This window comes from Orcinus orca, chromosome 12 (assembly GCF_937001465.1).
Source record: "Orcinus orca chromosome 12, mOrcOrc1.1, whole genome shotgun sequence".
NCBI classification, from domain to species: domain Eukaryota; kingdom Metazoa; phylum Chordata; class Mammalia; order Artiodactyla; family Delphinidae; genus Orcinus; species Orcinus orca.
The window spans coordinates 40865895-40878414 of NC_064570.1; the positions used below are offsets into that span (position 1 = coordinate 40865895).

Here is a 12520-nt window from a genome sequence, read left to right on the forward strand (position 1 = left end):
GCTCAAATGGAGATGAACTTCACTGGAAGGAAATTTTAGATGTTACAATGTATGTAAAGCAAAATTCTTTTTCAATGTATGTAAGATATGCTTTTCCACAGGGCATCAGAAGCAAGAGATACTCTCATTTTCATTTTAACTCCTTAATCTACCAACATATTTAATGTTTCTCTCCTGTGTCAGCAAAGTTTTCAAAAAGGGAAAGATGGGAAGGTGGTTTTGCATGGCATGTTTCTGAAGTCTCACTACTGAAAGTTGAGTTTATCCAAAATAATTAAATAGATAATAGAAAGCATGCAAATATGTGTATCAATAACATGAGTTAACAGTTTGTTTAGAAGCTTATTTGGAAGGCACGTTTCCCCGATTGCATGGGTCACATCTTTAGCTCAGTACAGTGTACAGGCTTCAGGGTCAGCCTAAATTCAGAGACAACCTCCACCCCTGCTAAAGGGCTGACCTTGGGAAAATTATTTAACCTCTTGATTTCTTCATCTGTGCAATGGGACTCTCAGTGAGGAGACTACTTTCCTTGTAAGATTGTTGTGAGGGACTGAGAGAATATGTAAATGCTTTACATATTTCCTGACATGTGAGTGTTCAATAAACGCTGGCCCTTTCTATTAAGGATAAGTACCTTTTTGTGACACACTAATTATGGATTTTAAGTCTTATAGAAGCACTAGTTGCTACTCCAAGTTTATACTTAGGAACTAGCATTTTTGATGTTTAGTATACATAAATATTACATTTCATAAGTAAGTTTCAAAATAGTACCTTTTATAAAACATTTTCATTATTGATATGCTCTGATAATAATGTTTAAAACTGTGATCTGGAGTATACAAAAGGATTACTTTCATAATATAAAATTATGGAATCTTGAATGACAAGGAGTGCCCCAACTATTTACTAATAGTGGACAATTTTACGGGTAATCATTTCAGAAGTTTAAGAAAAATTTCCCTGTAATATGTGACATTTTATAACCAATATATATGTACGAATTTTACCTTCAAGAAGTAATAACCTACAAAATTATAATTTGTAATCCTTTAGTTAACAAAATAGTGATTTCTGGTTTTAATTTGAAAAGGGAACACTCGTCCCTGCAACTCTCCTATTGGTAACAGCTTTATTCATAATTGCCAAAACTTGGAAGCAACCAAGATGTCCTTCAGAAGGTAAATGGATAAATAAACTGTGAGACATGCAGACAATGGAATATTATTCAGTGCTAAAAAGAAATGAGCTACTAAGCCATGAAAATTCAGACATAGAGGAACCTTAAGTACATATTTACTAAGTGAAAGAAGCCAGTCTGAAAAGGCTGCATACTATATGATTTCAACTGTATGACATTCTGGACAAGGCAAAACTGTGGAGGCAGTAAAAAGATCAGTGGTTGTAGGGTAGGGTAGGGTAGGGGAGAGGGAAGAAAAGGGGGAGCACTGAGGATTTTTAGGGCAGTGAAACTATTCTGTATGATAATATAATGATGGATACAAGTCATTATACATTCGCCAAAACCCATAGAATGTACAATAACAATCTTAGTGTAAACTGTGGACTTCTGGTGATGGTGATGTGTCAGTGTAGGCTCACCAGTGTAACAAGTGTATCATTCTGGAACATGATAGTAGTAGTAGGGGAGGTGGTACGGTGTGTGGGTAGGGGGTATATGGAAAATCTCTGTGCTTTCTGCTTAATTTTGCCGTGAACCTAAAACTGCTATAAACAAAAATAAAGTCTATTAAAATAGACTTTACATACACACAAAAGAAAAAAAGAAAAGAAATTCTGTATCCTGCAGCTCTCCTCTTGATAACTGAGGGAGAACAGGTCTTGACTCTCTAGGGCTACTTTGCTTGCTTAAAAAAATAAGAAGAAAAGAACATAATTTTAAAAGGCAAATATCTCTAACTTTTGCTCATTAGCAATTTTTTTAGAGAATTTTTGCTAATTTTTTCATTTCTCATTAATTATGTTCTAACTTCATAGTATTTGTAATGTTTAAAAAAGGAATATTAAAAGAAAAATTTTAAGTTTATTAGTCTTCGTGAACTTGACAAATCTTATGAACAAATCCCTTAAAGGAGAGCATACTTGTTCTAAAACATTATTGTGTCACTACTGCAAAAAAGATAAATGTAGTGAAAATCTGAAGCTGTAGAAATGACATACATGAGTTAAAAGAATGTTTGGACTTGCTTTATTATTACAAATATTAAAACCAAAAAAAAAATCTTTTGAGATAAGACACTCACTGATGAGGATAGTATTTGTTTCCTATGTGGATACGTTTTTTAGACTTCCTTCTTAGAATAAACGGAGTTTCATGATATCACAGCAGGGGATATCATTTTCTCTTAACTGCCAGGAAAGATCTGTAGTTGCTGCTGTTTCCCAGGTTTGGGAAAGCTCTGCTAAGTCTTTGCCTGGGGACCGGGCAGGGAAGATCAGCTGGCATCCGGCCTGCAAAGGCCCACTTGCTAGCCTGCTAGTTCTTACTTAGCAGGGGTAACCTAACAAAGGCAGTTTTAGATCAGTTAAAAATCAACAAAAACCCTGACGTTGAGTGTTTAAACTCGAGTGACAACTTCTGTGGAAAGAGACTACAGTCATTAACTACGAGACAGATATTTTTGAGAAGTAAATAACAGCAAGTCATAGACCCTTGGCTGATCGAGAGCTTTTCTCTATGTACAGAAAACATTCTCACCAACAGTACTGCTTTCCAAAAAAGAAATATACTAGGTAGTCACATATGAACAACTGTTTTTCTAATGGCCAACTTTTGAGATGTGAAATGACTATCTCTTTGAATATTTTAGAGTTATATACTTACATTTTAGTCAAGTTTTGGGGTTTTGAGGGGTGTCCTCTACCCTCTTCCATTTGGTAATAGCACAGAGTTTTATAAAATAATGTCAGAATTTGGTCACAAAGAAAGAGAACCATTAAATAGCATATAACCCAATTCTCTGAGCTAGACCTAGAAAAACTGGCTTTTTCTTAGGAGTGTGAGATTCTTCTTAGAAACAGGACAATCTGTCCTCTACAAGTGGCAATTAACTGGCATTCTCATTTTTTAAAACTGGCTTTATCAGGCATTCTGAGTCTTTTTCAAAAGAGATTACTGCTCTAACTGCTCTTTCAGTTCATTGGGAATTAATGTTTATTAGCCCATTAGGGTTCATACAATGTTAGCATTAAATGATTACTCCTTTATATATCTCCTGCTATCTTTAAAAAGAAAGTATACTAAATTGGCTGTGGGAGAATTCAGGACATCTGAATCTGAAGAAAATATGAACGCGTATCTATCCCCTCCTTGGTTATGAGGCAACCTGGGATGCGTGGTAACAAATTGCACACAGAGACAAGAAATAAGCAGTAGAGTAGTGGAGAAGAGGAAAGAAAAACTGGCCACCCTTAGCTCTGGTGGTGGTGATAAAGCTCAGGAAATACCGCAGCTGAAGAGAGCAGCTGTCAGCACAGTCAGCAGCTTGGTGTGAAGGAGAGGGATTCACAGTTCTCCATAAATCCAGGGACGGGCAGGGTCGGAGCAGGGCAGAGCCATCTTGTCTGCCCAAGTAGCCTGCACAGCCAGAGGAGAAGAGTTGGGAGACGGAGCTGGAGAGAGAGCTGAATTGGAGGGAAGGAGGGTCCTGAGGGTTAAAGGATACGATGCAGGCAAGAAAAGCTGGTGCTGCCAGGTCCTGTCCTGGAGCCAGTTTACAAGCCCAACTTGGTGTGTGCCGTTTTGCTGCCAGGCCCAGCCGCGTCTCTTTGTACCCCAGGTAGGGCTGGCCCTGCGCATGGAGCAGCAGAAGAGCTCGGAGGCTGTGGCTGACCGTCTTAAGGTCAAAAAATAAGTCAAGGCATCCTAAGTGATGTAGGGAAAAGAATCAGAATGAGAGAGTTTGACGCTTCGCTCTTCCTTTGTGCTATGCTGGGCCTCTGCTTCCTCATCTGTAAAATGGGGTAGTAATACCCCAGAGGTATTAAGGAGGATTAAGTGTGTGGTAAATTGTTATCAGGTTTGCCTCCCAGTGCCTTACAGGTGTTGGACAAAGTTAAGGCACTTTCTCCTTTACAGCTTCTTCAGTTTCACTTGTAGAACAGTGTAGGATTTAGAATTATAAATGCTTTCTGAAGTGTGAACCTACCACTCATCCAGCAGGAAGAGGATTGCTGAGAGGTGTGTGCATAAGGCTTTGTACATCTCAGGTCTCGAGGACCTCACTAATTCTTGGTAGAGTCAGCACTGATGTCCTGGCAGGCCCTGGACAGTCAAGAGCACGCACAGAAGGCAGCCTGGCTCAGAAGTGGGCTGGGCACTGCTCCCTGAGCTAGGGGAGAGGGCCAGAGGGAAGCGACATGCCCACAGGCCTACTAAGCACAGAGCAGTCAGGTCTAGACATGTGCCCAGAAACCAGGGCTTGCAGTGCAGACGGCTGGTCTGTGGGCCATCTGTGGCTCATGGATGCTTTTTCCCCTTAGCTAGCATACTGTTTTTTTTCTAGACCCCTGGAAAACCTGACTCAAACCTTGAAAGCAAGCTTAGTATTTTTTTTTAAGAATATTTTTTTAAATGGCTTTAGCCAGGGCCTTCACTCTTGTTTGGCCTCATTCCCTGTCATTTCCAGTTGCCCTAAACCTGACCATTCTATTTCTGTCTGGCCCTTGAATTTTCAGTCCCTCTTTTGAGCCCAAGGCAGAGCAGGGCACAATCCAGGGAGCTGGCCCTGGACACAGAACCAAGGATTCAGTGTGTCCTATCCCTCTCTACTAGGGCTGCTGGATGAAATACAGGACTCTGTTAAATTTGCATGTCAGATAAACATAAATGCTTTTTTAGTATGTGTGTGTCCCATGCAAGGTTTTTATTTCCTAAATCTGGCACCCTTACTCTATCATCTTTGTAATTCACGCCCTGCCACCAATAAGTACTCAATAAGTAGTAATTGTCATTGTGACTTTGGGAAAAAGAACCTTGGAAATAGAATACCTTAACAGCCTTGGGGAAGGGGAGAGAGAACTAATATATTTCAGCTTTCGAAAGAGATAAATTGAGCGAGGTGCTGAATGAGTGTTTTAATTTGATACGGGGTAAAATTGGAAACTATCACGGCTGGGAGGGTTTTTCTCCATTCTGGGTGAGGACAGATAGAAGGTGGCTGGACTCTGGGCTTTCCCAGGACACTGTGTTAAGGGGAGGATCTTCCCAGTACTGTCTTAGGTGGCATCCTAATACCGTTTAGGGTAAGAGGATGCTAAACGCCTGTAATTGTGGCAGACTCCAGGCTTGCAGTGTCTGGGAGTGCAGAGTTATACCATGCTCTACGTTCTGTCACCTCTCAGTGACATTGACCTCTTTCCTACCCTGTTAATTTTTCTCTCCCTGAATTGCCCTGTCTGCTGTGAGTGTAGCACAGTGTCTGCTTTCCTTTGCACTGCTCTCCCTTATCTCTGTTTAACTCCTGCACCTGGTGGGGCAGTGAGGCGGAGATGTGCATGAAGGCCAGGAACACTCTTTGGATGTCTCCCTCCAGCCAGACATTATCAGATATGATCTCCAGACCATGATGTGAGGAAGACAATGCTATTCTCTCTCTCTCTCTCTTTTTTTTTTTTTGGATATAGACTTTCATTTTTAGAGCAGTTTTAGGTTCACAGCACCTCCTCCACTGTTAACATCCTGCACCTCAGTGGGACGTTGGTTTCCTTCAGTTATTGTTTTTAAAGATGAGAAACTGAGAGTCTGAGAGATCAGGCCCTTAGGCAGCAGGGCTCCGGCTCCCCCAGCTGAAGCCCACCTGCCTTGCCTTGCTCCCTGGGATGGCATCCTCAGCCCAGGGTCTCCTGCTGGCTCACTCTCAGTCTTCATTCCCACAGGGAAATGTAGGGAGCAGGACCACACCAGATAAGAGGAAGGGGTAGCAAGATTGTTGTCACGTGTTCACATATCTAGAAATTTTTTTTCCAGTGGATAAGCAAGGGTTTGGTGAAGCTGTGACTTGATTCCCTGAAAATACTTTTTAATCTTGTTTCCTTTCTTCCATTTCCCTGTTCCACCAAAGATGAAAGGAAAGAAGATTGATACAGTGATCCTGAAAATGTGTTGAGATTTTTATCTGGAAGTTTCAGACGTTACTTTCTTTCATGGGATAATCAAGTAATGTCAGACAAAGTTTGGTGGAAACTACTGACAGGCCTTTAAAATCAGTGTCGTTGCAAGCATCCATTGTAAGTGTAATTTTAAGAGCGAAGGCCACCAATTTCCACTTCAGTCAGGGAGGTAGACTGACCCCTACCCTAGTCCTCTGCTGAACCGGATACAGCTCCTTCATGTCCTCTAGGACAGCGGGAACGTGAGTGCCACTGGACGGGTAGTTTTATTTATTTACCTTTAATGGGTGTGGAAAGTGGGCTCAGAGAGATTAATTGTCTCACTTAGAGTCACACCGATGATGGCAGAGCTCAGATATGAACCCAGTTTGTTAGATACCTGCTCCTGTGACCGCTCTTATACATTCCTCCTCAGTAAACAAAGGATTTTCTATAAGGTCACACGGGGAAGTAAGTAAACAGTCTCAGCAGGCGAAGAGCCATGCCTCATGGAGGAGAGGAAGATAATTCATCAACAGTCAGCATTCAGCAGCATAGTTTGCTGTTTTACAGAGGCTCTACAAACCTAACATAATTCCCCTGGGGCACCATGTAACTAACTGAGCACCCCATACCTGCTTCCCAGTTTCTTATTTTTCTCTCCTTGCCTTCCGTCTCCCTCATGGTTTCAACTGCTTTGTGACTCTTTCTTGTGGGTTTTTTTCTTTATGTATTTGTACTTCTCTGCTTCTACATCACTCTCTGGCCTCCGGATTCTCTGTGACTATCTCCCAGTTATACTCGCCTAGGTAGAGTAGATGATTGGGTTGGTCCATCCGTTGGAGAGAGCATCACACTGCAGGTGCCTCACCTCGAAGGCTCATGGCCAGCCCTCAGTTGTCTCCCTGTGGGTCAGGCGCCAGGCCCTGGGTCAGTCAGTGGGGCCAGGGACCCAGATCACACTGTCAGACTATAGAGATTTTGTGTAAGACCTCACAGGATGGCCCTGTAAGTGGGACTTGAACTTGTATGCTTTTTAAAAGAGGCAGTGAAAGCCCAAAATCCTCATCAAACCTGTCTGGAAAAAAAAGGAGTGAGATTTTCAGAAAGATTTTTAATGTGCCTTATGAGTAACTTAAAATCATGTGATTAAAGAATCAGTAAATAAAAACATTTGCTAAGGGTAGTTCTTAGCAACAAAAAGGTAGGTTATGAAATCTACACATACCTGGGGAAATTCAAGCACAGTTTTCTTTATTCATTGCTTCCCATGCCCTTGATTAGGACATAAAATTGAAACAAACTATTAGTTACAAAATTTTTTTAAAATTGAAGTATATTTGATTTACAGTGTTGTGTTTCAGATGTACAGCAAAGTGATTCAGTTATATCACTTTAACTGAATCTTTTCAGATTCTTTTCCGTTATACTTTATTACAAGATACTGAATATCGTTCCCTGTGCTGTCCAGTAGGCCCTTGTTATCTGTTTTATATATGGTAGTGTGTATCTGTTAAGCCCAAACTCCTAATTTGTCCCTGCCCGACCCTTCCCCTTTGGGAACCATAGGTTTGTTCTCAATGTCCATGACTCTGTTTCTGTTTTGTAAATAAGTTCATTTGTATCATTTCTTTAGATTCCACATATAATTGATATCATATGATACATGTTCTTCTCTGACTTCACTTAGTAGGATAATTTCTGGGTCCATCCATGGTGCTGCAAATGGCGTTACTTCTTTCTTATGACTGAGTAATATTCCATTGTATATATATAACACATCTGCTTTATCTGTTCATCTGTTGATAGACGTTTTTCCATGTCTTGGCTATTGTGAACAGTGCCACTGTAAACACTGGGGTTCATATATCTTTTCAAATTAAGAATTTTCATCTTCCAGATATATGACCAGGAGTGGGATTGCTAGATCATATGGTAGCTCTATTTTTAGTTTTCTAAGGAACCTCCATACTGTTCTCCATAGTGGCTGTATCAATTTACATTCCTACCAACAGTGCAAGAGGGTTCCCTTTTCTCCACACCCTCTCCAGCGTTTATGGTTTGTAGACTTTTTGATGATGGCCATTCTGACCAGTGTGAGGTGATACCTCATTGTAGTTTTGATTTGCATTTCTCTAATGATTAGTGTTGTTGAGCATCCTTTCATGGAGTTATGCACAACATTTAATTGCTTTTCTTATTGTTCTCATTTATAAACATTTGTGAGTGTGTAAGAAGGGAAAACGTTAAGCTTCCATCTTATCTATTAGATTATAAGCATGATAGACTCATGTACATTTCCCTGCTAGTCCTTTAGCATCTTATCACGCATAGTGTAGCGGACACTCAATAAGTGGCACTAATTATGCAGCCCTGATGCCAATTGATAACAAAGTGCTAATCAAAGAATCTTCAATAAGCATAGGGTCAAGGAGAAGTCATGCTATTTTTTGGATATTTCATGCCTAATTCCAGCTTCTCTGGGTCAAAACAAAGGATTACTATTACAAAATCTCATTTATTTCCCTTCACACTGTATGTTAGCTGTATGACCAATGCAAATATGAATATTCAGGAAAAAATAAAATTCAAACAAAAATCTTTGGTTTGTTTTCAGTTTATCTTTTTTTTATTAGGGTTTCAGTATGGAGTTTGAAATCCTAATCAACATGGAATTTAGGCCTGTTTTAATCTTTCTACCTCAGATGCCTAACCATGATTAAAGTGATGAAAGACTACAAAACAAAATGAAGGAGCCTATGAAGATGAAGGATTAATCCTATCTATGGACATCTTTGTGGTTGAATTTTAAAAGTGACCTTCTTGTCCTGTCAGCTCCTGAGCATACTGAGTCTGGAAAGAGTAAATGCTTTCATTCTCATGGTCCCTTAGCTGGCTAGTGGCTTAATACTGTAAAATTAGAGGCTAGTAGCATTTTGATGCTTTCAAATATTTGTATGTCATAAATCTGAGTTACAAAGTTGATTGTATATATGACCTGTGAATTTAATCTCGTTGTTCTACACACACACAGACACAAACACACACATGAAGTCTTATTTGGCTTTAAAGTGGTAAATCATTTCCAGAGGTGACCAACCACTGGAATCCATGACCAATATGGCTGTTCCTCATTTCACAGATTCTTGGAGAAACCACTCTTAGAGCTCCATACAGGGCACTTTGACCACATTGTTTTCTTTTTCTTTTCTAACTTTGCACATAGAAATCCCATGGGATGAGGAGCCCATTTTGAGAAATGGGTCACAGCAACTTTTGAAATGTAGGCAGATAAGCAGTTGGTGTCAGATTTTCTCTTTGGGGGAAAACGAGATAAGGAAAGTTAATATATACTACAGTGGTAATTCGGTGAGGTTCTGTTCTAGTGGTACATTGTATAAATGATAATTTTTGACAACAGTCTTCTATAGGAAAGTTTTCTGCTGTCTTTGAGTTATTAATAGTACATGGCACTGGTTTCGATTCAGACTTGGAGCTGAAACAAATCATCATAACATTTTTTTTTTCTGTTCTTGCATCAGGTGTATTCCAAAAGCTTCTGAATTTATCCTTGGAATAGGAATGAAGAGTTTACCAAATACAGTACATTTAATGGGAAAACCAAGTCAAATTGAGATGTAATCTCAAGGTGTTTTTATACCTAGTGTTCATGTACCTAGTCTTTTCAGAGGCTCATTGGTTTCTGTTTCTGTGATGTGAATTTAATTGATCTCAATATAGGCTTAAAATTCAATAAGCGTGTGATTATTCGCCATGTGTGCCGGGAGCCATCACACAGGCCATGCGCATGTAATCCTTACATGCACCGTGTGAGGAATTATGATCCCAAGTTTTCAGATAAAGAAAGTCTCACAAAACTGTGACTCATCCATGATTATGAGACTAATTGGTGATACGATAGGGATTATAAATCAGGTTATTTTACCTTCAAACCTTTTATACTGTCCAACAAAATTAATTTATAAGAGAAAATCTCAAAAACACTACGATATACACATTCTATTGATTGTTAGAAGATCAGCAATCTGACTCATCAAAGGAAGATTCTGTTGCCGACTCATTAAAGGAAGTTGATGCAGTGTATGGTTAATGCCATTGGCTTTGGAGTCAGGCCAACACAGGGATGAACCCTGGCTCCACAGCTGTGGAGAAATGTCATGACTTTGAGTAAAGTTGTTCATGTTTTCACTTCTAAAAGTCTCAGTTTCTTCATCTACCAAACAATGATAATACAATGCATTTCATAACGTTATAACAAGAATTGAATACTATACTGAATTTAAAGCATTTAGCAGAGTACCCAGCAGATAGTACAGATTTTTTGGTAGCTATTATTAGTAGCAGTACTGGTGAGATAGGAAGAAAATATACAAATTGATTAAAGAAAGATGTGCATTATTGTTTTCAGGGACATATGAAGACTTTCTTATTAACAAAATTGTATTGATCTCACTGCAGATTTTTAGTGATAAACAGCCTTTACATAGTATTTATAACTTTATGTGATGCTTTTTAAGATATTTTAAAATATGGAGCCAGATTAGAATATTTCCAGATTATGTCCATATTTTAATTACTGTTGCTAATGGATTGGAAATAGTGGCATGAATAAATTCTAGACAGGTGAGGAGTCCTCAACCCTTTTAAAAAAAAGTATGCAAAAATAATTATCTACAGTATATTCTTGGAGTCATTGAAAAAAATTTGTACAACTATTACACAATAGTTATACAAATTTTTGTATAACTTTGATAGGTTCTTAGAGAACAATTTCTCCCCTTGAAAATTACTCACTTTCTGCTGGAGTTAATATCTAGCACAATAGGTCAGAAACTAGTCTATAAGTCAGGAGAAATTGATTGGTTTTCATTATATGTAGATAAATTAATTTTGTTAAAATTAAAAAAGGTATACAACTGATTTATGGCAGAGAGTTTGGGGCTTTAAAAACATTCCTGGTACGAGGAGTCTAGGTTGGGAATATGTAGAATTAGTCTTCAGTTACATATGTGTACACAGATATGTATGCAATTAAAGATTAATTATACTAAGCTGAAGTTTTCCAAAATCTATGTATACCCGTAGAGTTTCTCTTTTTCATTTCCTATAGATATTTAAAAATATTTCTCCATATAGACTTGGTCAAGATACATCAAAGTGTTTAAAGTCATAACTTTTGGATATTTGTCTATATACTAAGTACAGAGAACCTTATGCAAAAATGTGAATTTTAAGTATGCAGTCTTTGCAGATTTAACGCATCATGAGGATGAAATAGATAAATGTAAGAATGGTTCATCCTTTTATGATAAGCTAAGTTTCTGTTGCTGAGAACTGACTTTTGAAAATATGTATATGAAATAGGATTAAATGGATTAAAAAATCTCCACTTGTAAACATAAAGGGATGATGTGTATTTGTGTGTTATGTGTGTGTTCCAGCTTATTCATACCCTTTATCACCCTTTTAATTATCATCCTTTTAACAAAGCAGTGAGTTTTAATGTTTTAACCTTTAGGTCTTCAATATATGATCTATTTTGAAACAAAAGCATCTCAAATTCAAAATATAATCCCGTTTTCATTTCTTTTCTCAGATGATGAAACATGCTTGGAATAATTATAAACGTTATGCCTGGGGAAAAAATGAACTGAAGCCTGTATCAAAAGGAGGCCATTCAAGCAGTTTGTTTGGTGAGTAGAGTGTGCTTTGGCTCCTTACTGACAGTAACTTCTGTCCAATCGACTGAACTTGTGGGTGATGGAAAAAGTTTGTGTGATCCTCCAGACTGTGTTGCTAGGAAACTTGCATACCTGATGGAGTTGTCTGCAGGGAATGTGCATAGTGTGTCCTTCAGACAGAGCACTGGCTGCACTTTAGAACCACCTGCATCCCTTGAAAAAATACTGATGCCTGGGGCACACTTCCAGAGATCCTTATTTAATGGATATGGGCACAGTATCATGATTTTCAGCTCCCATGTGGTACCAAGCAGAGGAGCATTTGTTGGCTGCATTAACTGCTTCCTGTCAGGTAAAAGCTGTGTCTTTATCAATAAGCTGGCCAAGGCAGCCAGCCGTGGTGACCTTCACTGTATCTCAGTGACTCTCAACATTGGCTCTAAATTTCTCCTGTTTGTGCAGTGGAAGAGAAAGTGAGGATGGAGTCGTCAGTTAATTTAAACTTCCATTTATCCACTTTGGCATCATTTTATTGCTTTTGGTCCTCACAGCATCCCTCTGAGATGAGTACTCTAGGTATTAAAAACATTCCCATCGTGGAGGTGCAGAAGCTAGGTAACAGAAGTGTTAGGTAGATTCCTTGGGTCACAGAGCTACCCAGTGCCCTTCTCACTGAACTCAATTCCTCTTCAGTTCCCACAATT

At 38.9% G+C, this 12520-nt stretch overlaps 1 protein-coding gene across 6 annotated transcripts in view; it reads left to right on the forward strand.

Annotated features, from left to right (window-relative positions):
- MAN1A1 (mannosidase alpha class 1A member 1) overlaps positions 1–12520 on the forward strand; it is a 178576-nt gene that overhangs the window by 35802 nt on the left and 130254 nt on the right. For all 6 annotated transcript variants that reach the window (XR_007470618.1, XM_049695519.1, XM_004263874.4 and 3 more), the window contains one exon: positions 11732–11828. Coding sequence is in view for 5 of the 6 variants with exons in the window: in XM_049695519.1 (XP_049551476.1) it covers positions 11732–11828 (97 nt within the window). In the remaining variant the exon portion in view is untranslated. The remainder of the gene's footprint in view (positions 1–11731; positions 11829–12520) is intronic.